Source organism: Equus quagga, chromosome 9, assembly GCF_021613505.1.
Source record: "Equus quagga isolate Etosha38 chromosome 9, UCLA_HA_Equagga_1.0, whole genome shotgun sequence".
Lineage (NCBI taxonomy): Eukaryota > Metazoa > Chordata > Mammalia > Perissodactyla > Equidae > Equus > Equus quagga.
Window position 1 is genome coordinate 66,726,684 of NC_060275.1, and position 24,170 is coordinate 66,750,853.

Below are 24,170 nucleotides of genomic sequence, written 5' to 3' on the forward strand. Positions count from 1 at the left end.
GGGGCGGGGCCGGGGGCGGGGCCGGGCGGGCAGGGCTGGGGCGGGGGGGCTGGGGGCGGGCCCGGGGGCGGGGGCGGGGCCAGAAGGCGGCGGCGGCGGCGGCGGCAGACGCTCCAGTCCCGACAGCGGCGGGTAGCTGGCGCAGCCCGAACCCGCCATGGAGCAGCCCAGGAAGGCGGTGGTGGTGACCGGTACGCGGGAGGCGCGCTGATGGTGGCCGCGGGCAGGGGCAGGGGCAGGGGCGGGGCGGGCGGCCGGAGGCAACGGGCCCGGGAGGGGCAAGTGCTAGAAGTCGTCCCAGGTTTGGAAGATGTCATCGCCCGCGGGAACCCAGCTCGGTGTGCACAACGTAGAAAGTGGAGAAGGGGGCGCCCCTGTGGTCCCGGTGTCAGGGGTGGGGGCCGGCAAGGGCTGGGGGTCCGGGCAAGTAACAAGCGCGGAGCAGGGCCCTCTGGCATCCTTCCTTCCCAGGGTGGGGACAGTGACCCTCTGGGCACCTGTCCTGTCTGTCCGGCGGGCAGGCTGGGCTGGACGGCTCCTCCCTGCCCCCGGAGGTCGAGCCTGTCCCCACCCTCGGCCCCAGGGGACAAAGGCCGATTTGTGGGCAGGAAGCGCCCCGCTGACATGAATCTCATGCCAGCCGCTGCTCCCCGAGCCCTGCGCTGCTCACCGGCGGCAGGGACAGGTGGAGGTCGGGGTACCTCAGGTGCCCGGCCGTTCTCCCACCTGTCCCAGGGACTGTCTCGGTCAAAATCTTTTCTGCCTGGGCTGGTGAACCCGGCCCTGCTGTCACCACTCCCCGAAACTAACTGAAACTGTTCCTCCTCGAGGAGGCTCCGCCTCGGTGCCACGTGGGTGTGAACTTCCGCCCGCCTCTGCTGGGGGCGGGGTGTCATTTTGACTCGCTGTCTGGAGAGGTCAGAGTGGGAAATCCAGGTAAGGTTCACACAGGTGTTTTGTGGCCCCGGGAGCGGGGGCTGGTCCTGGAATTCCCAGGAAGATGGAAGAAGCTGCCCACCTGCCTCACAGGCGTGTGTAGTCGGGCGGATCCCTGCTCCCTGCAGCCTGCCTGTGTCTGGTCTTCTGTGACTCTAGTGCTGGTGATGCGGCAGCCACTCGGCTAGGCGTCTGCCATGCATGAACTCCTTACATCTTCACTGTTTCCATTTTGCAGAAGGGGAAACTGAGGCTCACAGAGGTCCGGCTGTTTGTAAGTGACTGAGCTGGGACTCCAACTCTGTCTATGCAGGAGGAGGGAGGAAGCAGAGAGGTCCTGACCCTACTGGGAGGCCTCTTCCAGGGCACAGCATCCATTCCAGAGCCTTGACACCACTTGGGACCCTCAGCCCAGCTGAGTGGCCCATGCTTCCAGGGCAGATGTTTATTTATTTATTTATTTCCTTTTTTTTTTTTTTTTTGAGGAAGATTAGCCCTGAGCTAACATCTGCTGCTATTCCTCCTCTTTTTGCTGAGGAAGACTGGCCCTGAGCTAACATCTGTGACCGTCTTCCTCTACTTTATATGTGGGACGCCTGCCACAGCACAGCTTGACAAGCAGTGCATAGGTCCACACCTGGGATCTGAACCCTTGAACCCCAAGCTGCCAAAGCGGAACGTGTGAACTTAACTGCTATGCCACCAGGCTCGCCCCAAGATATTTATTTTTTACGTGGGGTGACAGGATGATTAGAAGAGGGAAGCTGTGGACTCTCACAGATCTGAGTTCGAATCCCCATTCTTCCATCTTATTGCTCTGTGACCTTGAGCAGCTGGCTTCACCTCTCTGTGCCTCAGTTCCTGCTCCTGTAAAATGGACCCAGGAAATACCCTTGCTTGAAAGGAGATGCAATGAGGCTGAATGCCACAGTGCACACAGAGCACTTAGCACATCCTCGGGTAGCTGTCTTGGTTTGTAAATGGGGCCTGGAGTTTGAGGGAGAGAGGAGGAGGGTGCTGGGATGGTGTCTGGACAGCCTGGCCTCGGAGATACCCACATGCGTCCCTTTAGGGCCTTTCCTCAATTGGTGCTGATTCACAGGGTGCCTACGGCCCTGCTTTTCCTGAGTCAGGGGAGAGCCCCCCCCACAAAGACAGTGATAAAATAATTGTGAGTTGGGTCAAGGATAGTGGAGGAATTGAGAAGGGAACGGGCCAGCCTTTTCTGGGATAAGAGGAGGGCACTAGCTCCTTGCCAGGCTCGAAGGTCAGGTGAAGGTGAGAATGAGAAAGGACCCCCAGCTTCCGTTAAGAGCAGACAAGTGTGTTGGGGTGGGGTGGCCCTGAAGGGCCACTGGGCATGCCCTGGAACTTGGGATCTGGCCCCCAATGGCATCCCAGGAGGCAGCTGCTCCCTCAGCTCCCTGCTCCTGGCCCTGGGCAGGCTAGGAAGGGCCACTCTGAGTGACAGGCTGCTCTAACTGTTTCCTCAGGGTTTGGCCCTTTTGGGGAGCACACTGTGAACGCCAGCTGGATTGCAGTCCAGGTAACTCGGATCCAGAGGGCAGGAATCCGGCTTGGGACTGGGCTCCCCCTGGAAATATTTGGCACCAAAGAGAAGAAGGGATCTCCAGAGAACGTCTCATGAAGCTCCCTGTGAAGCACTTGAGTGTGATGCCAGCATCTCCCCAGAGCGGGACTGCGGGCCTTCCGTTTGCCATGTGCTGGCGCTGCGCTGGGCGTTTTTTGCAGCCCTGTGCTCTGAATCTTCCTAACCACCTTTGCAGGATCAGGAGCAGTTTTTCTTGCACCCACTTTATGGATGCAGAAACCGAGGCCCCGAGAGAGTGATCTGAGGCCAGGACACCGGAGTGGCGTTGCTTCAGAAGCGTCCTATGCCCCAGCCGGGTTTGGGGAGCAGGCAGGGATATTGGGGGATGTATTAACCTTGTCGGGGGGGGGGGGGTGGTGACCCGCCTTGCTGCCTCTTGGCAGCGGGAGGAGAAGGGGGCGTGGGGGGGTCTTTCGTGCTGTCCTGAGCTGGGTGTCCGCCTGCAAAGCCTTCCAGTTTCTTTGTCAGATGGGCATTTGCAGGGACAGACTGGGAACAATGGGCAGAGAGAAAGAGAAACGTTTTCTCTGTACATAAATCAGATCTACACAGACCGGAGCCAGACTCGTGTTAATCGGAGCCCATTAGCTGTTTGATTTAAAGCGTTCCCTGCTTTCCACTCCAGAGCCCTGAATTTGGAAAAAACTTCAATTTGACACCTCAATGTATCAACCCCCAGTTGCCCCCCCCCCCCCCCGTTTGTTATCACCCCTACTGCAGACCTTAAAATCTTGGCCACTTTCCTTTTTTTTTTTTTAATTTTTACCCCACTTTGCAAGGGAGCCAGAGGGCTGGGTCCGGGACCCTGCAGACGGAGCGTGTCCAAGGCGCTGCTGTAGCTCCCGCTCCCTGGAGCCGCGGACAAAAAGGAAGCAGCGCGTTTCTGAAGACGTGTGTGTCTGGCTTTGTGGGAGCTTCAGACAGGAGCCTTCACGGGGCTGAGTGGACACAAAGCCGTGTGTCTGAATTCCTGGGCCCCAGACACTATGATCTGCATCTAAATAGGAGAAAAATCAATTAAACAATCTTTGGAAATCCCTCCGAGCTTTGGGACTCCGACGGGGAAAGAGAGCAGCCTTTCCTCATGCTGCCGAAGGGGGAACCTCTTAGGCTTTAGTCCCCAATCTCTCCAGACCTCGCCCCTGGAAGACTTTCAACTTCTTCCTCAGCTTATGAAACAAAAAGAGAGGATTCTCCACCACTCCCCAGCGAAAAAGACGCCAACCTTCCCAAATCTGATTGTTTCCCTTTTTGAAAACAACTGGAGTCGCACGTACACACTCCGCGCGCCCGTTGACTCCGTGAAATTTCGCACCAGTGCGCCTCCGCGTCCCCCGCGTCCCCATCGACATCTAGAACATACCTAGCCCTTTCGCGCCCCTGCTCGTGGCAGACGCTCCTCGTGCTCTTTCCCAGCCTCCCCCACCCTCCCTGCCCCCGTGTGAGCCTCTCTGCCGACCTTGGCGCGCGCAGGTGGGCCTCGCCTGGCCTAGAACTCGGACTTGCGCTTGGAGTTGCGCTTGTGGCCGCGATTTGCGCCGCCGCGAGTTGCTCCGTGCTCTTTAGCTGCTCTGGTTGAAGGCGATTTGCCTGTGAAAGGGGTATGGCCGTTGGACGGGTGGAATCCACGCTCAAGAAAATACGCCTCGGAGCGTTGTTGGTGGGCCCCAGGGACGAGTGGCAGGCAGGAGTTGATGTCTGTCACTTCAAGCTGAAGATGGGTGTTTTGTTCCGTGGAGTTAGCAGCGGTTACTTCCTATCCCAACCGATGTTTCAGGAGTTGCCATCTGTGGAAGGAAGCCGTCCTTCTCTCTCCGGGGCCAGCTAACTTCTCTGTCCGTCTCTCCCCGTCTCTCCATGTCTCTCTCTCTCTGTTTCTCTGTCCCTCTCAGCCTCCTTCTGGGTGTCTCTGTCTCTCTCCTTCTCTCTTCATCTCTCTCTTCTGTCTTTCTCTATTTCTCTTGGCCTCTCTGTGAGTCATTACCTCTCTCTCTCAGTCTGTCTCTTTCTTCCCATCTCTCGGTTTCCTCTGTCTCTCCCTTCTGTCTCAATCTCTTTTGGCCTCTCTGCAGGTCTCTCTTGGGCTCTCCTAGTCTCTCTCAGTCTCTCTTCCCTCCTTTTGCCATCTTTCTCTCTGCATCTCAGTGTGTCTCTCTTCTCTCTCCTCTGACCTGCCTTCTTCATGCCCTGGGTGAACTCGTGCCCAGCAAAGAGTGGACTGTTTCGCACCAGCCACGTTCGAGAGGTGGGAGTTCTGGGGCTGGAGGGGTGACCCCCAAGCCTTTGTCTTGCCCTAGGATGGCGCTGCTCCTCCTCACCCCACACAGGAGGGCCTGTGTTGTCTGCGTGTTTCGGGGCTGGTCGTCCTTAGGTCTTGTGTGGTGGGCATGGGGTGCTGGTTGCAGATCTGCCTCTTCCTCAGAGGCTCAGGCAGATGTCGAGGGCCTGGGCCCCTGGCTTGGGGCCGTGTGGAGTGTTCCCTGCCTGAGCGGGGTGCGGAGGAGCCGAGTCACAGGTCCTGGTGACATCACCGGACAACTACTGCCATGGTGAGTCTAGACAGACCTGCTAAGGATATTAACCAGGGAACAAAGGGGGTCTTTGTTGTGGGGTCAGGGGAATCGGTCAGACTTGGCTGCGTGGCGGGGTCTTGTCAGGTAGATGGGGTGTAGACAATGCGCTGTCTGGGGCGCCCATTCCTTTCACAGTGTGTGCTCGGCAGTAGTGGGGCTTGCTGCAAAATGTTGTGGGATTTGGGGTGCACTGCCACCCCCCAGGGGAACCGGCTGGCCCTGTTGTCACAGCAAGTGTTCAGAGGCAAGGAGCCTAGCTTGCAGGCCACCCGCGTCTCATCACTTCAGATGAGCTCTACAGCTGCTCCTCCCTCCGTCACCCTTTTTTAAAGTTGGAGAATAGTTTGCATAACGCGACATGTACCATTTTTCAGTGCCCCCATCACTTCCGTGAAAAGTATTTATGCCCATGTTACCAATACTTGGATCAAGATAAAGTTTTCATCGACCCAGAATGTTCCCTCATGCCTCTCTTCCCCATCACGCCCTGTCCTGCCCAGGGCAGCTGCTGTCCTGAGCCCTGTCACATTGATGAGTTTTGCCAGGTCTCGAGCCACGATGAATGGACAGCGTCACCTCTGTCCTCCACGTCCTGGGGGCTTTTGTTCACTTGCATTGGTTTGGGGGCAGCTGGCTCTTTTCCTTACTCACCCCCCCCCCCATTGACATTGGCATGCGGGGGGCTTTGGGGTTTGCTCCCTACGAATAAACCAGCAGGGGCACTCCCGTCAGGGTCTTTGGCAAATACATGGATGCCTCACTGTGGGGCTGCTGGCCGTGGGACATGTGTTTATCTTTGATGATAGTTTGCTTAGTTTAGATTTTTTCCCCCAGTTGGGAAGATGATAGGTGGGGACCCAGAGGACATGAGGAACAAAGGTTGGGTCAAGAAGATGACTCACTTTGTGTCTCCCTGGTGACGCCAGCTCATTTCCTACTATTAAGAATCAATGTAGGTGAGTGGCCAACCCACTAATGGAGAGGATCCATAGGGAGGGTGTGCTGCCCGCACCGGGCATCCGGCCTTGGCACGTCACGTGTCATAGTGGCCACTGATGGGGTTACTGTGCCCCATTGAGGGTCCCTTGGGTTGGTTACTAATCAGGTTAGCAGCATCCTCGGTCCTGCTGCCCGCGGAGGTGATGCCACCTAATTGACCTGCCTGGGCTTGTCCTCACCCAGCCCGAGAGGCAGATTCTGTCAGTTCCTATCTTTTCAACATGTTGTCTCTTGCCAGAAAGGGCTGGTGGGGCCATGGGAAAAAGATGCAGGCAGGAGGGGCAGGAAGATTTCAAGCAGCCGAAGACAGGAGGGTAGGAAAAAGCAGGCTCAAGAAAAGTGGGGTGGTGGCTGACAGGCTGTAAAGATAGATGAGCTTGTGGACCTGGTTCCAAGACGCAGCCTCTGCTGGAGACTTCTCCTCCAGCCCTGGGGGAAGAGGAAGCAGCCGTCTTCATCCCATTCAAGTTTTTAAAAAATTTGACAAGTTAAAAGAGTAGAGCTAAGAAGTTCTTTCACACCCAGATTCCCCAAATGTTAATATATTACATTTGCTCTTTCTCTTTAGATAAATAGATAGGTAGGTAGATAAATATAATTTAAAGAACTTTTTCTTGACTTCTAAGTCATTTTTTTATTGTGGTAAAATAGACACAACAAAAAATTTACCATCTTAACCATTTTTAAGTGCACAGTTCAGTGGCATTAAGTACATTCACACTGTTGTGCAGCCATCACCCCCATCCATTTCCAGAACTTTCTCATCTTCCCAAACTGTTAAACACTCACTCCCCCTCCCCCAGCCCCTGGCGCCCACCACCCTACTTCCCGTCTCCATGAGTGTGACTCCTCAAGGGACCTCACAGAAGTGAAATCATACAGTATTTGTCCTTTTGTGGTTGGCTTATTTCACTTAGAATAATGTGCTGGAGGTTCATCCATGTGTTGGCGTGTGTCAGACTTTCCTGGCTGAATACTATCCCATTGTGTGTATATACCACGTTGTGATTGTCCATTCATTCGTTGATGGACGTTTGGGTTGTGTCCACCTTTGGTTATTGTGATAATGCTGCTATGGACATTCGCGTGCGAGTTTTCGTGTGGCTGTAGGTTTTCATTTCTCTTAGATATGCATACACCTCGGAGGAGAATTGCTGGGTCAGATGGTAACTGCAGGTTCACCTTTGTACTTTCCCTGCCCAGGCCTGAAATCAGCAATTTCTCCCGAAAGCCTTCATTCTTTTAGTCAATAGTAATATTGAAGAACCAGGAGCTGGATATGCTCATTGCTTCTGAGCTCTGTTGGTGACCAGAGCTGGAAGATAGATGTGTGTACACGCACACACACGCTCACACCCCCTCTCACCCATGTCTACATCAGAACCCTGGAGTTTACACCGACACCTCCAATTCCATCCAACACTACAGGGTTCTTTCTAGTGTTTTCTGTACCCAGACTTGTGGCTCCCTCCTCTGACAGTGTGAAACCCCACGCTGTGATCCCCAGGGCGTTCACTTCTTTGCTCAGTCCTAGAAGGAGCAGAAAGGAATTTCCGAATTACTAACCCATGCTTCTCCAAAAAGGATGCTTATTCCTTAGAATTCAGTATTGGGTTATACAGACGGTCACTGACTTACGACAGTTTGACTTAGGATTTTTATGACAGTGCAAAAGCGATACACATTCAGTAGAAACTGTACTTTTTTGAATTTTGATCTTTTCTCAGGCTGACGACATGTGGTTCGATCACCTCATGATGCTGGGCAGTGACAGCGAGCACAGCTCCACGAGCCACATGATCCTGAGGGTGAACGACCGATAGTCTGACCCCCATTCTGTCCTCATGCAGCCACGCTGTTTGTCACTGTCAGTACAGTGCTCAGTAAGTTACATGAGAAACTCGACACTTTCCTGTAAAGCAGGCTTTGTGCAGGTGGATTTGCCTCATGGACGTGTCCCGAGCGCGTTTCAGGTGGGCTGAGCTGTGGCGTTCGCTAGGTGAGGTGGATCAGACGCGTTTTCGATGTATGATGTTTTCAGCTTACGACGGTTTTATCGGGATGTAACTCCCATCATAAATCGAGGAAGATCCGTGGTTCTTTTTGTCTTTAGCCTGAGGGCAAAGGGTCCACACACCGTGTTCGAAAAAGTTACTTGAGATAGTTTGAAAAGGAATAACTTAAAAACATTCTTGGAGGAAGAGAGAAGTGCTATAAATTACTTTTGAAATATTTCATATAGGAAAAGAATATGTATATACATGCACACTATATAGGACAAATGTAAAATTATGGTGGTTATATATTTAATATAATGTTTTAGAAAAAACATAGAAGTGTGAACTATATAACTTCATGGATATTGTCACTAGGGATGAGGCTAAATTTATTGAAGGGAAGAAATTAAGTGGATGAGTTTGAGGAAAACATTCTGTAAATGTCGGCTCCAGTGGGAAATGGAGCTGGACATGCCGGGCGCCCAGCCTGGGGTTCGGGGAAAGCTCTTCCCCGCCTCCAAGCTCATGACCTTCTGGAAAGCTCGTGTTTCTTAAAAATGAAAAGTTTGTGCTCCCTCATTTTCTCCTCATGTTCAAGATCCCGACAAAGGGACAGGACTCCTTGTTGGAGGGAACAAAGGAGAACCCCAGATTGGGTGCCTTCACGCATCCGGGCCCCCCTCCTGGCCAGGTTGTTGTGAGTTTGAAATTCCTGTAAATTGTGTGTGAGGGGCATTGAAGTGGGTGTTTACTCTGGGAAATTTTAGATTTCCCATCGGGATTGGGAGAAAAGGCAGGGAGAGGAATTCCAGAAAGTTCTGGAGCATTTAAAATTGGAATCTGGATAGTTCCCAGCTTTCAATAAACAAAGAAGTAGAGTTGGCAAAGAGTCAGACTCCGGATCTGCAAGGGGAGAGCTGGGCGCGGGAACAGTGTGCTCAGGGCGCAGACTCGGGGCGAAGCCTCGGGGCGAAGCCAGAGGGCAGCTGCTGGCCCTCCAGATACAGGCTCCTGAGAGCTCCTGGTGTTGGCTGTAGCAGATGCCTTTAATGTCTGTGCTGAGGAGCCGTCCAAAGGGCAGGCGAGTAAAACAGACCGTAGCTTCCTGCTTTTCTTTTTCTCTTTTTTAAAAATGGCGATAAAATATACATAAATATAAAATTTACCCCTTTACCCAGGTTTAAGTGTACCGTTCAGGGGTATTAAGTGTATCCATGTTGGTGAACAGCCATCCCCACCATCCGTCCCCAGAACTTGTTCATCGTCCCAAACTGAAACTCTGTCCCGTTAAACACTCACTCCCCCTCCCCCCGCCCCTGGCGCCCTCCATCCGACGCTCTGTCTCTGTGAGTGTGATTCCTCTAGGGGCCTCACATAACTGGACTCACACAGTATCCGTCCTTTTGTGACTGGATTATTTCACTCAGCATAATGTCCTCGAGGTTCGTCCACGCTGTAGCCTGTGTCAGAATGTCCTTCCTTTTTAAGGCTGAATAGTATTCTGTTGTGTGGATGGGCCCCCTTTTGCTTATCCATTCGTTAGTCAAGGGACACGGTTGTTTCTGCCTTTTGGCTATTGTGAACAGTGCCGCTTTGCAGATGGGTGTGCAAAGATCTGTTCCAGATCCTGCTTTCCATTCTTTTGAGTATATGCCTAGAAGTAGAGTTGCTGGATGACATGGTAATTCTGTTTAATTTTTGGGGGAACTGCCAGACTGTTTCCCACAGCGGCTGCATCTTTGACGCTCCCGCCAGCAGTGCGTGGGGTTCCAGCGGCTCTGCATTCACACCAACACTTGTTTTTTTCATCATAGCTGCCCTGGTGGGTGTGAACTGCTATCTCATTGCGGTTTTTATTTGCGTTTCCCTGATGACTACTGGTATTGAGCATCTTTTCCTGTGCTTATTGGCCATTTGCATATCTTCTTTGGAGAAATGTCTATTTAAGTCCTTTGCCCATTTTCGAAATTGGGTTATTAGCTTTTCTGTTATTGAGTTGTATGTGTTCTTTTTACATTCTGGTTGTTGATCCCTCGTCAGATTCATGATTTGCCAATATTTTCTCCCATTCGGGGGGCCATCTTTTCACTCTGTTGCTTGTGTTCTTTGATGCATAAAAAGTTTTCATTTTGATAAAGTGGGATTTCTCTATTTTTTCTTTTATTGCCTGTGCTTTTGGTGTCATTGAATTCGTTTCTAAGAGAGGAAAGAGCTCAGTGGCTCTCCTCTTGGAGACCAGGGGAAGATCCCTTGGTAAACCCTGAAGCTGTGCGCCGGCCTCTGGGATTGCCGAGCCTGCGGCCAGAGAAGCAGGCTTCGCTGCGACAGCGCGCTCACTAGTACACGTGGACTGAGCTTGGGTGTGGAACTGCTGCTGCTTAGCGCTCACGCTTCGCCCGGGGGTGTGAGAAATTTGCACAAGAATGCTTGCTGCAGAATGGCTCGTCCCTGGAGCGGCCCGTAGCGCAGGGGTTAAGTTCTCGCACTCCACTTTGGCGGCCTGGGGTTCGCCAGTTCGGATCCCTGTGCGGACATGGCGCTGCTTGGCAAGCCATGCTGTGGCAGGCGACACATGTAGAGTAGAGGAAGGTGGGGACGGATGTTAGCTCAGGGCCAATTTTCCTCAGCAAAAAGAGGAAGATTGGCGGCGGATGTTAGCTCAGAGCTAATCTTCCTCAAAAAAAAAAAAAAAACAGAATGGCTCATCATTGAGGAAAATTGGTTTTCTAGTATGGCGGAATGTTTAAATCCAGGGCAGGTGGTTTCTGAGATGGAAGATTATGCAGTGGGGAAACAGCAGGAAGAAGATATACATGTGACAGTGTAGCTAGTTCTCTGAGACAAACTGCTGAGTGGAGAAAACACAGGTCAGAAGGATACAATTGATGTCAAAATAAATACTATGTGTTTTCTCAGATAGGCGGATAAGAGAGGGAAAGAGGTCTGCAGCCCTGTGTGTGTGAACATTAGTTCTCTCTGAAGGGGGACAGGGCCCAGACTACAGGTGGAGGGCAGGCTTAAAACTTGATCTGCCTGGCTTTTTAGGAATATGGTAAATGTTTTGACGCCCTTATGTACTACTTCTACCATCTGTGTTGTTTCTGCGCCTGCTTCTGTTGATCACTTTTTCTCCTCATTATGGCGGGTATTTTTCACCCTCTTTGCACACCTGGTGCATCTCGGGTGGCTGCCCACATGAATGTTACCTCGTGGCAAGATGGATGCTTTTGTATTTCCTCTAAATGTTCTTGAGCTTTGCTCTGGAATTAAGTTACTGGGAACAGCTTGAGCCTTTTGAAGCTTGCTGTTAAATTTTGTCAGGCAGAGAGCAGTCTTTATTCTCTTGGCTAACTTTTCCCCACTTCTCCCCCAACCCCCTTCTTTATGAGGCTTTCTACTCTGGCTGGTGGGAACGGCAAGCGTTTCCAGGCTGTGTGAGTTCCGAGGGCTGTTCCTGCTCCTTTCAGGTGCCTCTATCCCCGGCCTGGGCGCGTGGGCGTGCCTGTCAGCCTCAGACCCTTGGAGATCTCTGGACCAAAATCTACCTATCTAGTCTAGCTCCGTCCCTCTGCCCCCAGCTGTCTCCTCTCCAGGACTCTGCCCTGGAAACCGGAGCCTTCTTACACTTCCCAGAACCTCAGCTTTGACTCCTCAACTCATTGTCTGAAAACATATCTTTTATGTATTTTTTCATTTGTTCCAGACAGGAGAGTAAATCTGATTCCTGTGGCTCCATTTTAGCCAGAAGTCTCTTTGGTTTCTTTTAAAGGAAGCAAGTTGATGTTTTAAAATAATTTAACATGTTTTAAGCCCTTATTAGACACGATGCCTTTCGTGTGTATTATTTTGTTTTTCCTTCCTATGACATGGGTGCTACTGTTAATCCCATTTACAGATAAGGGAATTGAGACACAGAGAGGGTGAGTGACTTGCCCAAGGTCACCCAGCCGGCATGTGTGGGGAGGAAGGAACAAATCTGGTCAGCTAGCTCTGGAGGCCATGCCTCTGACTCCACCCCTCCACTATCCATGCAATTAAGAGCTACTTTTTTCTTTTTAAATTGAGATGAAACTTACATAACTAAAATTAGCCATTTTAAAGTGCACAATTGAGTGGCATTTATTACATTCACAGTGTTGTATAGCCATCGTGTCTGTCTAGTTCCAGAACATGTTTATCACTCCAAAGGAAATCCTGTGCCCATTAGCAGTCACTCCCTCTTCCTGTCTGCCCCCAGCCTCTGGCAATGACCAGTCTGCTGTGTGTCTATGGATTTGCCTGTTCCAGACATTTCAGATAAAGGGTATCACACACTATGTGGCCTTCTGTGTCTGGCTTCTTTCACTCAGCGTGAGGTTTTCAAGGTTCATCCATGAATCTTCTGATACCAAACCGGTATCAGGTTTGTGTGCCTGGTGCACAACAAGCTGATCCCTGAGACCTCGTGCCTGGAGATGGAGAAAGGGTTATTCAAGTTGGTCAAAACGAGGAGGCGAGGGGATAGGCTCTCTCAAATCCATTGTAAGGAAAGAAGAAATTGGGGGTCTTTATACAACTAAGGGACTCCGGCGGAGGAGTTTGAGAGAATCAAAGGGACCATCCATGTTTCTTTCACTCCAGATAAGCCCTGGGGCAATCAGACTTCTGTGATTGTAACTTCCTCCAAGGCATTCTTTTTCTTCTGAAAAACAGGCTGGTATATCCTTGTGACCTTTGAGTCACCCCTGAGGTTAAACAAGAAAACACCAAATGAACAAGATTAACTTCTCCTCTGTGTCTGTGATGGGAACAAGGCTGAAGGGTGGTCCTGTTCCTGTTGGATATTTGCAGTCCCCGGTTGCGGGTGCTGCCCTGGGGGCAGGAGGCCCGGCACTGTGGGGCGGGAGATGGCCAGGCCTGGTTTGCCAAAAAATCCATTTGCCAAACAAGACTCGGTGTATCCAACCAACCGCAAGCAGACGGGGCTGTACGTGTTTGTCGGCCGTGCGGAGACCGGCCTCCGGGAGCGCGGCGCGCACGCTGGGTGCACGCGGGTATGGGGGCGCGCGGGGCGGGGCGGGGGCGGGGGCGGGGGCGAGAGGCCGGGCGGCGCCTGCGCTCTGCCGGCGCGGCTCCGGGGCTAGGCCGCGTCGCCCAGTTGCACAGTCCGGGAAGTCGAAGGTTAGTTGCAAAGGAATCGTGAAGAGTAATAATACTAATGACTGAGAAAAATGATTGCGGGCGAATGAAATGTTTGACCAAGTTTGGTCCTCAGTATATTTTAGATGCTCTAAATCCGTGCCCCACCCCCGCCCCCGTCCCTGTCCCAGCTGCGCTCGCCTGGGCGCCCGTGTTTGGGCAGCCAATTTGCACTCTTCCCTCGTCTGTCCAGCGTGGGATTTCTTGGGGGACACTCCCTGACCCCGCATGTCCCCTGGCTTGGCGAAAGGGACGGGGCCCCAGTTCTCAGTGTTGGCATTCGAGACTCCCTACATACCCACCAGCCCCACCTGCCCCGCAGTGTCCTCGTCTCCGCGGCACCCGGATGTGTCCCCTGTGGGGAGCACTTTGGAATTGTCTGTTGGTGAGGAGGGGCCTGCCTCTCCAGGCATCACATACCCTCCAGAGGAGCTGCGGGGACGGCCGTGGAGTGCGGACGCTGCACAGCAAGGTCACGGCGACCAGACGAAGGGATACTGAAGGTGCTGCAGGAGACGCAGGAAGTCGCCGCCCCCGCAGGGCGCTGGCGCCCCGGAGCTCTTGACATCGCAGGGCAGCGTCTTCAACACTATGAAGAACGCTCAGCTTTCCTTATTGAGCCGAAACCTTCGTCCCCAAACGTCTCTGCCCGCCAATGGGTGCCAAGCCTGGCAAGATCGTTGTTCCTCCGGCAAATTTGGTTCTGGGCCTACTGTGCGCTATGCCTTGGGCAGGCTGGGGGAAGGAGGGCTGGTCGCCGGCTCTGCCTGTAAGGAGCTGACAGGTGGATCCTGGCGACCACACTGAGAAGCCAAGGAAAGCCTTGATGTTTCCGCAGAAAAGTGAGCATACCGTGGTCCAGGGGCCATTTTTATACATAGTTAGTGCTGTCCTCAGATCCTCCTGGGCCCGAGCAGGTCGGAGGCTCCCTAGGGAGTCAGGCCCCTCTGTAAATGGATACCGAGGCCCTTCTGCGTGCCGTGCGCCAAGTCTGTCACCAGCTCTTCTTGAGTGTGACACATGGGGAAGGGGATGACCCCGCAACAGCTGTAGTAGGGGCGTAGCCAGCACGATTTGAGCACTTGGAATGTGCCAAGCACTGCTTGGAACACTCAGTGTGAATTCTTTCATTTCATTCTTGTAACCACCTTGTGAGGTGAGTAGTGTCTTATCCCCACTTTACAGATGAGGAAGCTGAGGCTCAGAGACATTAAGTTACTTGCCAAAGTCACATAGGCAGGGTTCAAACCCAGGAGCCCAGCTCCAGAGGCCACAGCAGAGTGTCACACCAGGCCCGTGGAGATGCAGAGAGTTCCAGACAAGTGGGGGGGAGGGGAGGAGGGCGGAGCTCTGGGGCAGGCCAGCACACGTGCCTGCTGCCGCTGCACAGGCGGTAGGGAGCCTCCTCACTTTCTGAGGATGAGTCAGTTTATGCCCAGGGAGAGCATTACCCCTGCAGCCCTCACTGAATGCGGTGATGCCCCCCTCCTCTCGCTGCCAGGAGCTGGAGAAGCTGGGGCTCGGCGACAGCGTGGACCTGCATGTGTATGAGATTCCAGTTGAGTACAAGACGGTGCAGAGGCTCATCCCCGCCCTGTGGGAGAAGCACAGCCCACAGGTGAGCGGGGCGGAGGCGGGTGCTTCCTCATTAGGACCTGCAGGTGGGTGGCCCACATGTGGAGGATTTCTAGCTTTTTTCCTGCTCTGATTATATGGCTGATGCCATGGCCTTATCCCCCAAAGGGCCACACTTTCCTGGGTTACCCTTGGAGGTAAGGGAGGAAAACAAATGTCTGCAACCTCACCAAGCCTGGCTCTGTGCCACTGGAGTTCTGTATCAGTGATCCAGGCACTTACCCGGTCATCAGCATCCTCTCATGGCCACTCAGCTTTGCTTTGCGTTTTTCTCTTGCTTTGGCAAAGATAGGTGGCTACTAGCTGATATCCTCCCAATTCAGCCCCTCAGCAGAAAGAGAACATCTTTCTTCGAAATAATTCCCCAAAGTCCATGGCTCATTCTCGTTGGCCACCTGGGGTCACATGCCAGTCCCTGAGCCAATCACTGTGGCTGGTGAGGAAGAAGGAAGGCTCTGACTCGTGAGGCCTGTGTCACATGCCCACTCTGGTGGCCAGGGGGTGCTGTCACCTCTCTCCAAACCTCCTGAAATGAGAAGAGCGAGTAGCAGTTTCCACAAAGGGAAAATAGGTGTGGGAGGCAGCTGTGGCTGTTACCAGATGTGGCGGACTGGAGGACTGGCAGGTGGGAGCCACACCCTCCCACCACAGGGACCTGTGAGGGCCCCACACAGCCTCCCAGCCTAGCCTGCCATGCGGGATTCTCCAGGGTTGGCCGGAGGAATCTTCCTTTCTAAAGAGCCCTCCTGTCACATCTCAGGCGGAATTTGCCCTTTCTCACAGCAGGGGGCCTGGAGGCTTAGTGAGATGTGGCGAAAGTTCTGGAATGGGCTTTTTCTTCTGCTGCCTCTGCGCAGTCCTGCCTTATTCTAGTTAAAAAAGCAAAACCAGCCCTGATGCGTGAACATCTTTTTACACATTTCACACCATAGGGGAAGGGATAAAGAAAAAGGGTTTTGGAGTCAGGCTGTTGCTGCTAAGCCGCGAGATCTCAGGCGAGCTCCTTGGGCTCCCTGGGCCTCAGTTTCTTCCTGTGACAGGTGGGAACAATCATAGTACTAAGAGTCAGCCACCCAATTCCAGTGTGGCTGTGTGTGTGGGGGTGGGGGCGTTCCCCACACCAAGCAATTCTCCGACACCAGCTGCGTGTCCTGCGTTCAACTCAGTTCTGACGCTGTTGTCCCAGCGACAGCATCAGATCCCGGGGGGAGCGCTCAGTCTCACAAGACCACCCCCCTTCAGATGCCAAGCACGAGTCCAGGCCGTCACCTGAGCTTCTGACTGATAAGCTGTAAATCGGAGGTCCCCGGGACCCCCTACCTGGGTCCGATTAATTTGCTAGAGCGGCTCACAGAGCTCGAGAGACCCGTTTACTCCCTAGACTGCTGATTTATTACAAAGGGTATAACTCAGGCAGGGCCAGATGGAGGAGATGCAGAGGGCAAGGCCTGAGGGGAGGGGCACGGGGCTTCCATGCCCCCTCCAGGTGCCCTGCCCTTCCAGCGCCTCCCTGCTCACCAGCCCAGAAGCTCCCGGGACCTAAACCATTTAGGTTGTTATGCAGGCTTCATGATGCAGACACGATGAGTTCAATCAGCCGTTGGTAGTTGAGCTCAACCTCCAGCCCCTCTCCCCTCCTTAGGGATCGGGGGGTGGCCCTGAGAGTTCTAATCCTCTCATCTCATGATTGGGTCCCCTGGCAACTGGCCCCACGCTTCCTTCCAAAGTCACCTCATTATCATAATGTGATTTATCACTCTCATCACTTAGGAAGTTCCAAGGTTTTAGGAGCTCTGTGCAGGGACAGTGGACTAACAACACATATATTTCTTGTTATAAGTCACAACATCACAAGTACCCACATCCTGAGTCTGTGGTGAGGATGAGCGAGGTGAGGCCAGAAGGGCCACGGACAGTTCTCAGCCTACCCCAGAGAGTCCCGGCCCAGCATCCTCTCCAGGGGACCGTCCGGGCACTGCAGGGTGTGGAGCAGCATCCCTGGCCCCCACCCACCAGATGCCAGGAGCATCCCACCCCTGAGTTGTGACAACCCAAAATGTCTCCAGACATTGTCAGCGTCCCCTGGGGGGTGGGGCCGGCCCTGGTTGAGAACTGATCTGTAGCAGTCAGCTCTTAGTAACAGTTAACTAGCACCATGGTTATTGTCACGTTATGTCTCACACGGTCTTCACGCACATACACGAGCCTCCATATGTGTGCATGGACGCGCCTGCGCCTGTGTGCTGGTTAGTGTACTGCGTGGATGAGGTGCCTGGGGCTGCCCTCCCAAATGACCACAAACTGGATGTCTTAGAACAGCAGAAATTTCTTCTCTCTCACTCTGGAGGCCAGACGTCTAAGACCCGGGTGTCGCAGGGCCGCGCCATCTCTTCCAGCTCCTGGGGGCTCCAGGTGTGCTCGGCTTGTGGGCGCGTCACATCCCCCAGTCGCTGCCTCCGTCCCCACACAGTCTCCTCTCTCTGTCTCCTCTGTGTGTCTCTTTTCAGGACATTGGTCACTGAGTTTCAGGTGCACCCACATAATCCAGCATCACCTGATCTCAGGATCCTTAATGACATCTGCAAAGGCCCTTTCTCCCAGTAGGGTCGCAGTCACAGTTTCTGAGTTAGGACAGGGACATATCTTTCTTTTCGGTGGTGGCAGGATCACCATTCAGCCCTCTGTACTAAAGCTGCTGTTTTATTCCTGCATCACCAGTGTTCAGTCCATGGGGCAGAGGGTAACACGGCGCCAGCGGCCGGGCCTCCAGGAGCGGAGAGACCAGCTCCCGGAGAGTCGGGCTGCTGAGCAGCATGCCAGCTCCACAGGGCGCTTTAAACTTCCGGCAGCCACGTTTAAAAACCAAAAAAAGATATAACTCCGTATATCTAAAATATTATCATTTCAACATGTAGTCAATATTTTAAAGCTATTAATGAGACATTTTACATGTGTTTTTTGTGCCCAGACTCCAAAATCTGCTGCGAGTTTTACACTGCCTGCACATCTCGATTTGTACCAGCCACACCATAGCCACGTGTGGCCCGAGGTGTCATGTGGGCCGCGAGCTCCCCTGCCTCTGCTGTGGATGCTCACACATTCTCTTGCGGGGCTCCTCCTGTGTGTAAGCGTGCACGCGAATAAGACGCGGCTGAAGTTAAACGGTCGTCACTTTGGGACCCTGCCTTTTATAAATGTGTTATCCTGAGCATTTAATCACTTAGGTCATTAAAAATTCTTCCTAACATTATTTTATTTAGGTATTTTTACAATTTTATTGAGGCCATATTGGTTTATAACATTGTGTAACTTCAGGTGTACATTATCATATGTCAGGTTCTGTATAGACTGCATCGTTTTCACCACCCGTAGTCTAGCTTTTAGTCCGTCACCATATAAATGTGCCCCTTGACCCCTTTTGCCATCCACAGGCCCCCTTCCCCCTCGTAACCACTAAACTGTTCTCTTTGTCCGTGTGTTTATCTTCCACATATGAGTGAAATCATACGGTGCTTGTGTTTCTCTGTCTGCCTTATTTTGCTTAACATAATACCCTCCAGGTCCATCCATTTTGTTGCAAATAGGATGATTTTGCCTTTTTTATGCCTGCGTAGTATTCCATTGTGTATATACACCACATCTTCTTCATCCAGTCCTCAGTCGATGGGCACTTGGGTTGCTTCCATGTCTTGGCTATCGTGAATAATGCTGTGGTGAACATAGGGGTGCGTAGATCTTTGTACTGTTGCTTTCATGTTCTTTGGATAAATACCCAGTATTAGGATAGCTGGATTGTACGGTATTTCTATTTTTAATTTTTTGAGAAATCTCCATACTGTTTTCCATAGTGGCTGCACCAGTTTGCATTCCCACCAGCAGTGTGTGAGGGTTCCCTTTTGTCCACACCCTCTCCAACGTTTGTTATTTCTCATCTTGTTAATTACACCCAGTCTGACAGGTGTGAGGTGATATCTCATTGTAGTTTTGATTTGCATTTCCCTAATAATTAGTGATGTTGAACATCTTTTTTTTTTTTTTCTCATAACTTTTTTCTTTTTGGTGAGGAAGATTAGCCCTGAGCTAACATCCATGCTAATCTTCCTCTATGTTATATGTGGCACAACACCACAGCATGGCTTGATGAGCGGTCTGTAGGTCTGCACCTGAGATCTGAACCCATGAACCCTGGGCTGCTGAAGCAGAGTGTGCCAACTCAACTGCTATGCCACTGGGCTGGCCCCTGTACGTCTTCTCATGTGCCTGTTGGCCATCTGTATATCTTCTTTGGAAAAATGTCTGTTCATATCCTATGCCCATTTTTTTATTGAGTTGTTTGCTTTTTTGGTGTTGAGTTGTATGAGTCCTTTATGTATTTTGGAGATTAACCCCTTCTCAGACATATGATTTGCAAATATTTTCTCGCAGGTGGTGGGTTGTCTTTTCGTTTTGTTCATAGTTTCCTTTGCCTTGCAGAAGCTCTTTAGTCTGATGTAGTCCCATTGGTTTATTTTTTCTTTTGTTTCCCTTGCTGAGTAGACATGGTGTCGGAAAAGATCCTTCTAAGACTGATGTCAGAGAATGGATTACCTATATTTTCTCCTAGCAGTTTTATGGTTTCAGGTTTTACATTCAAGTCTTTAATCCATTTTGAGTTAATTTTTGTGTATGGTGTAAGATAATGGTCTACTTTCATTCTTTTGCCTGTGGCTGTCCAGTTTTCCCAGCATCATTTATTGAAGACTTCCCTTTCTCCATTATGTGTTCTCAGCTCCTTTGTCAAAGATTAGCTGTCCATAGATGTGTGGGTTTATTTCTGGGCTTTCAGTTCTGTTCCATTGATCTTTGTGCCTGTTTTTGTACCATGCTGTTTTGATCACTATGGCTTTGTAGTACATTTTGAAGTCAGGGATTGTGATGCCTCCAGCTTTGTTCTTTTTTCTCAGGATTGCTTTGGCCAGTGGGGTTTTTTCTTGTTCCCTATAAATTTTAGGATTCTTTGTTGTATTTCTGCAAACAATGTCATTGGGATTCTGATTGGGATTGCATTGAATCTGTAGATTGCTTTCGATAGTATGGACATTTCAACTATGTTTATTCTTCCATGAGATGGAATATCTTTCCATTTATCTCTTTCTTCTTTGATTTCTTTCAATAATGTCTTATTATTTTCAATGTATAGATCTTTCACCTCCTTGGTTAAGTTTGTTCCTAGATATTTTATTCTTTTTGTTGTGATTGTAAATGGGATTGTCTTCTTGAGTTATCTTTCTGCTAGTTCATTATTAGAGTATAGAAATACAACTGATTTTTGTAAGTTGATTTTGTACCCTGTGACGTTGCTGCAGTTGTTGATTATTTCTAATAGTTTTCTGGTGGATTCTTTAGGGTCTTTTATATAATCATGTTGTCTGCAAACAGAGAGAGTTTCACTTCTTCACTCCCTATTTGGATTCCTTTTATTTCTTTTTCTTGCCTAGTCGCTCTGGCCAAAACCTCCAGTACTATGTTGAATATGGGTGGTGATAGTGGGCACCCTTGTGTTGTTCCTGTTCTCAGGGGGATGGTTTTCAGTTTTCCCCATTGAGTATGAGGTTGGCTGTGGCTTTGTCATATATGGCCTTTATTATGTTGAGGTACTTTCCTTCTATACCCATTTTATTGAGAGTCATTATCATAAATGGATGTTGGATTTTGTCAAATGCTTTCTCTGTGTCTGTTGAGATGATCATGTGATTTTTCTTCCTCATTTTGTTGATGTGGTGTATCACGTTGATTGATTTGTGGATGTTGAACCACCCCTGTGTCCCTGGTATAAATCCCACTTGATCATGGTGTATGATCCTTTTAATGTATTGCTGTATTCAGTTTGCCAATATTTTGCTGAGGATTTTTACATCTATGTTTATCAGCAATATTGGCCTATAATTTTCCTTTTTGTGTTGTCCTTGTCTGTTTTTGGCATCAGGGTGACGTTTGCCTCGTAGAATGTGTTGGGAAGCACTCCATCTTCTTCAATTTTCTGGAATATTTTGAGAAGGATAGGTAGTGAATCTTCTTTGAGTATTTGGTAGAATTCGCCAGAGAAGCCGTCTGGTCCTGGACTTTTGTTTTTTGGGAGATTTTTGATTCCTGTTTTAATCTCTTTACTTGTGATTCAGATTCTCTCTTTCTTCTTGATTCAGTTTTGGTGGTCTAAGAATTTATCCGTTTCTTCTAGATTGTCCAATTTGTTGGCACATCGTTTTTCATAGTATTCTCTTATAATACTTTGTATTTCTGTGGTATCCATTGTAATTTCTCCTCTTTCAACTTAATTTTATTTATTTGAGCCTTCTCTATTTTTTTCTTGCTGAGTCTGGCTAAGGGTTTGTCAATTTTATTTATCTTCTCAAAGAACCAGCTCTTAGTTTCATTGATCCTTTCTATTTTTTTTTCAGTCTCTATTTCATTCATTTCTGCTCTAATTTTTATTATTTTCCTCCTTCTGCTGACTTTGGGCTTTGTTTGTTCTTCTTTTTCTAGTTCTGTTAGGTGTAGTTTAAAATTACTTATTTGAGATTTTTCTTGCTTGTTGAGATGGGTCTGTAGTGAATAAATTTCCTTCTTAGAACCACTTTTGCTGCATCTCATAAGAGTTGGTGTGTCGTGTTTTCATTTTCATTTGTCTCCAGGTATTTTTTTATTCTCCTTTGATTTCCTCATTGATTCCATGGTTGTTCAGTAGCTTCTTGTTTAGTCTCCACATATTTGTGACTTTCCCAGCTTTTTTCTTGGAGTTGATTTCTAGTTTCATAGCCTTGTCGTGGGAAAAGATGATTGATATGATTTCAATCTTCTTAAACTTATTGAGGCTTGCCTTGTTTCCCAATATATGGTCTATCTTTGATAATGTTCCATGTACACTAAAGAAGAATGTGTATTCTGCTGTTTTTGGATGGAATGTTCTGTATATATCTATTAAGTCCATCTGGTCTAGTGTTTCATTTAAGGCCACTATTTCCTTGTTGACTTTCTGTCTGGATGATCTATCCATTCATGTAAGTGGCGTGTTGAGGTCCCCTACTATTGTTGTGTTGCTGTCAATTTCTTGCTTTAGGTCTGCTAATAGTTGCTTTATGTACTTTGGTGCTCCTGTGTTGGGTGCATATATATTTATAAGTGTCATATCCTCTTGATGAGGTGTTCCTTTTCTCATTATGTACTGCCCCTCTTTGTCTCTCATTGCCTTCTTTATATTGAAGTCTACTCTGTCTGATATAAATATGGCAATACCTGCTTTCTTTTGTTTGCCATTAGCTTGGAGTATCGTTTTCCATCCCTCCACTCTGAACCTGCGTTTCTCTTTAGAGCTGAGATGTGTTTCCTGGAGGCAGTGTATTGTTGGGTCTTGTTCTTTAATCCAGCCAGCCACTCCATGGTTTTGTTTTTTTTTTTAAGCAGGGAAGGATTTGCCCTGAACTAACAGCTCTTGCCAATCTTCTTCTTCTTCTTTTTTCCTTCCTCCCCAAAGCCCCATGCATGGTTGTATATCCTGGTTGTAAGTCCTTCCAGTTCTTCTATGTGAGCTGCTACCTCAGCATGGCAACTGACAGATGGGTGGTGTGGTGGTGTGGTTCCACCACTGGGTAACAAACCCAGGCTGCTAAAGCAGTGAGAGTGATGAACTTTGACCACTGCACCATCAGGGCTGGCTCTCACTCTGTGTCTTTTGCTTGGAGAATTCAATCCGCTCACATTTAGAGTGATTATTGATATATGAGGGCTTAATACTGCCATTTTATCTTTTGTTTTCTGGTTGTTCTATATTTCCATTGTTTCTCTTCTCTTGTATTTCTGACTGCCATTTCAGTTTGGTGGTTTTCTGTGATGGTTTTCTCAGTTTTCTCTTTATTTATGATTTGCGGCTCTGCTCTGATTTTTTGTTTAGTGGTTACCATGAGGTTTGTATAAAAGATCTCATAGATGAGATAGTCCATTTTCTGATAGCTCCTTATCTCCATTAGCATAAGCAGGTTCCATCCCTTACCTCTTCCCCTTCTGAGTTCTGATTGTTCTTTCTGTTTTGTGAGTTTGTGACTAAATTGTAGTGTTCATAGTTATTTTTGATGCTTTCCTTCCCTTTGTCTTTTTTTTTTTTTTAAAAAGGCATATATATTTTTTTAAGATTGGCACCTGAGCCAACATCTGTTGCCTATCTTTTTTTTTTCTCCCCAAAGCCCCCAGGACATAGTTGTATATTCTAGCTGTAGATCCCCGCAGTTCCGCCTCAGCATGGCTTCGTGAGTGGTGCTAGGTCCATGCTCAGGATCCGAACTGGCAAAACTCTGGGCTGCCAAAGTGGAGCATGCGAACTTACCCACTCGGCCACAAGGCCAGCCCCTGCCCTTTGTCTTTTATGTTGTAATTAATGTTTAAGAACCTCTCCTGGTACAGAGGTGCAATTTTCTTACTGTATCTATTTGTCTCCTTTCTCAAGGTTTTGTAAACCTTGGCTTCTTAGTTTGGGATGGGGAGCTCCTTTCAATGCTTCTTGTAAGGCAGGCCTAGTGGCAGCAAACTCCCTCAGCTTTTGTTTATCTGGGAAAGCTTTTATTTCTCTGTCATGTCTGAAGGACTGTTTCACTGGATAGAGAAGTCTTGGCTGAAAGTTTTTGTCTTTCAGTATTTTGAATATATCATTCCACTCTCTCCTAGCCTGTAAGGTTTCTGCTGAGAAATCTGCTGAAAGCCCAATAGGGCTTCCTTTGTAGTTTATTCTCTTCTGCTTTGCTGCCCTGAGTATTTTTTATTTGTTGTTGACTTTTGTTAGTTTTAGTGATACATGCCTTGGAGAAGGCCTTTTGCATTCATGTCATTAGGAGTTCTATTGGCTTTGTGTACTTGTTAGTCCAGCTCCTTCCCCAGGTTGGGAAGTTCTCAGCTATTATTTCTCTGAGCAAGTTCTCTGCTCCTTTCTCTGCTCTTCTCCCTCTGGAATACCTATAATTCTTATGTTGTGTTTCCTAATAAAGTCAGATATTTCTTAAAGAATTCCTTCATTTTTCAAAAAATCTTTGTTCTCTCTCCTCCACCTGAGGCATTTCTATATTTCTATCCTCTAAATTACCACTTCTGTCCTTTATAACATCAGCTCTGTTTTTTATGGATTCTAGATTATTGTGTCTTTTTTTTTTTTTTAAAGATTGGTACCTGGGCTAACAACTGTTGCCAATCTTTTTTTTTTTTTCTTTTCTGCTTTAT

General features: G+C 49.5%; 1 protein-coding gene across 2 annotated transcripts in view; it reads left to right on the forward strand.

Moving 5' to 3' along the window:
• Positions 1-59: 59 nt before the first annotated feature.
• Positions 60-24,170, forward strand: part of PGPEP1 (pyroglutamyl-peptidase I) — a 28,870-nt gene continuing 4,759 nt past the window's right edge. The window contains exons 1-3 of one of the 2 annotated variants that reach the window (XM_046671534.1): positions 60-191; positions 2,430-2,482; positions 14,797-14,913. In XM_046671534.1, coding sequence (XP_046527490.1) covers positions 158-191; positions 2,430-2,482; positions 14,797-14,913 — 204 coding nt within the window. In that variant the 5' untranslated portion in view covers positions 60-157. Of the gene's footprint in view, positions 192-913; positions 937-2,429; positions 2,483-14,796; positions 14,914-24,170 lie in introns of those variants that run through there. The other variant, XM_046671535.1, reaches the window with a different exon arrangement.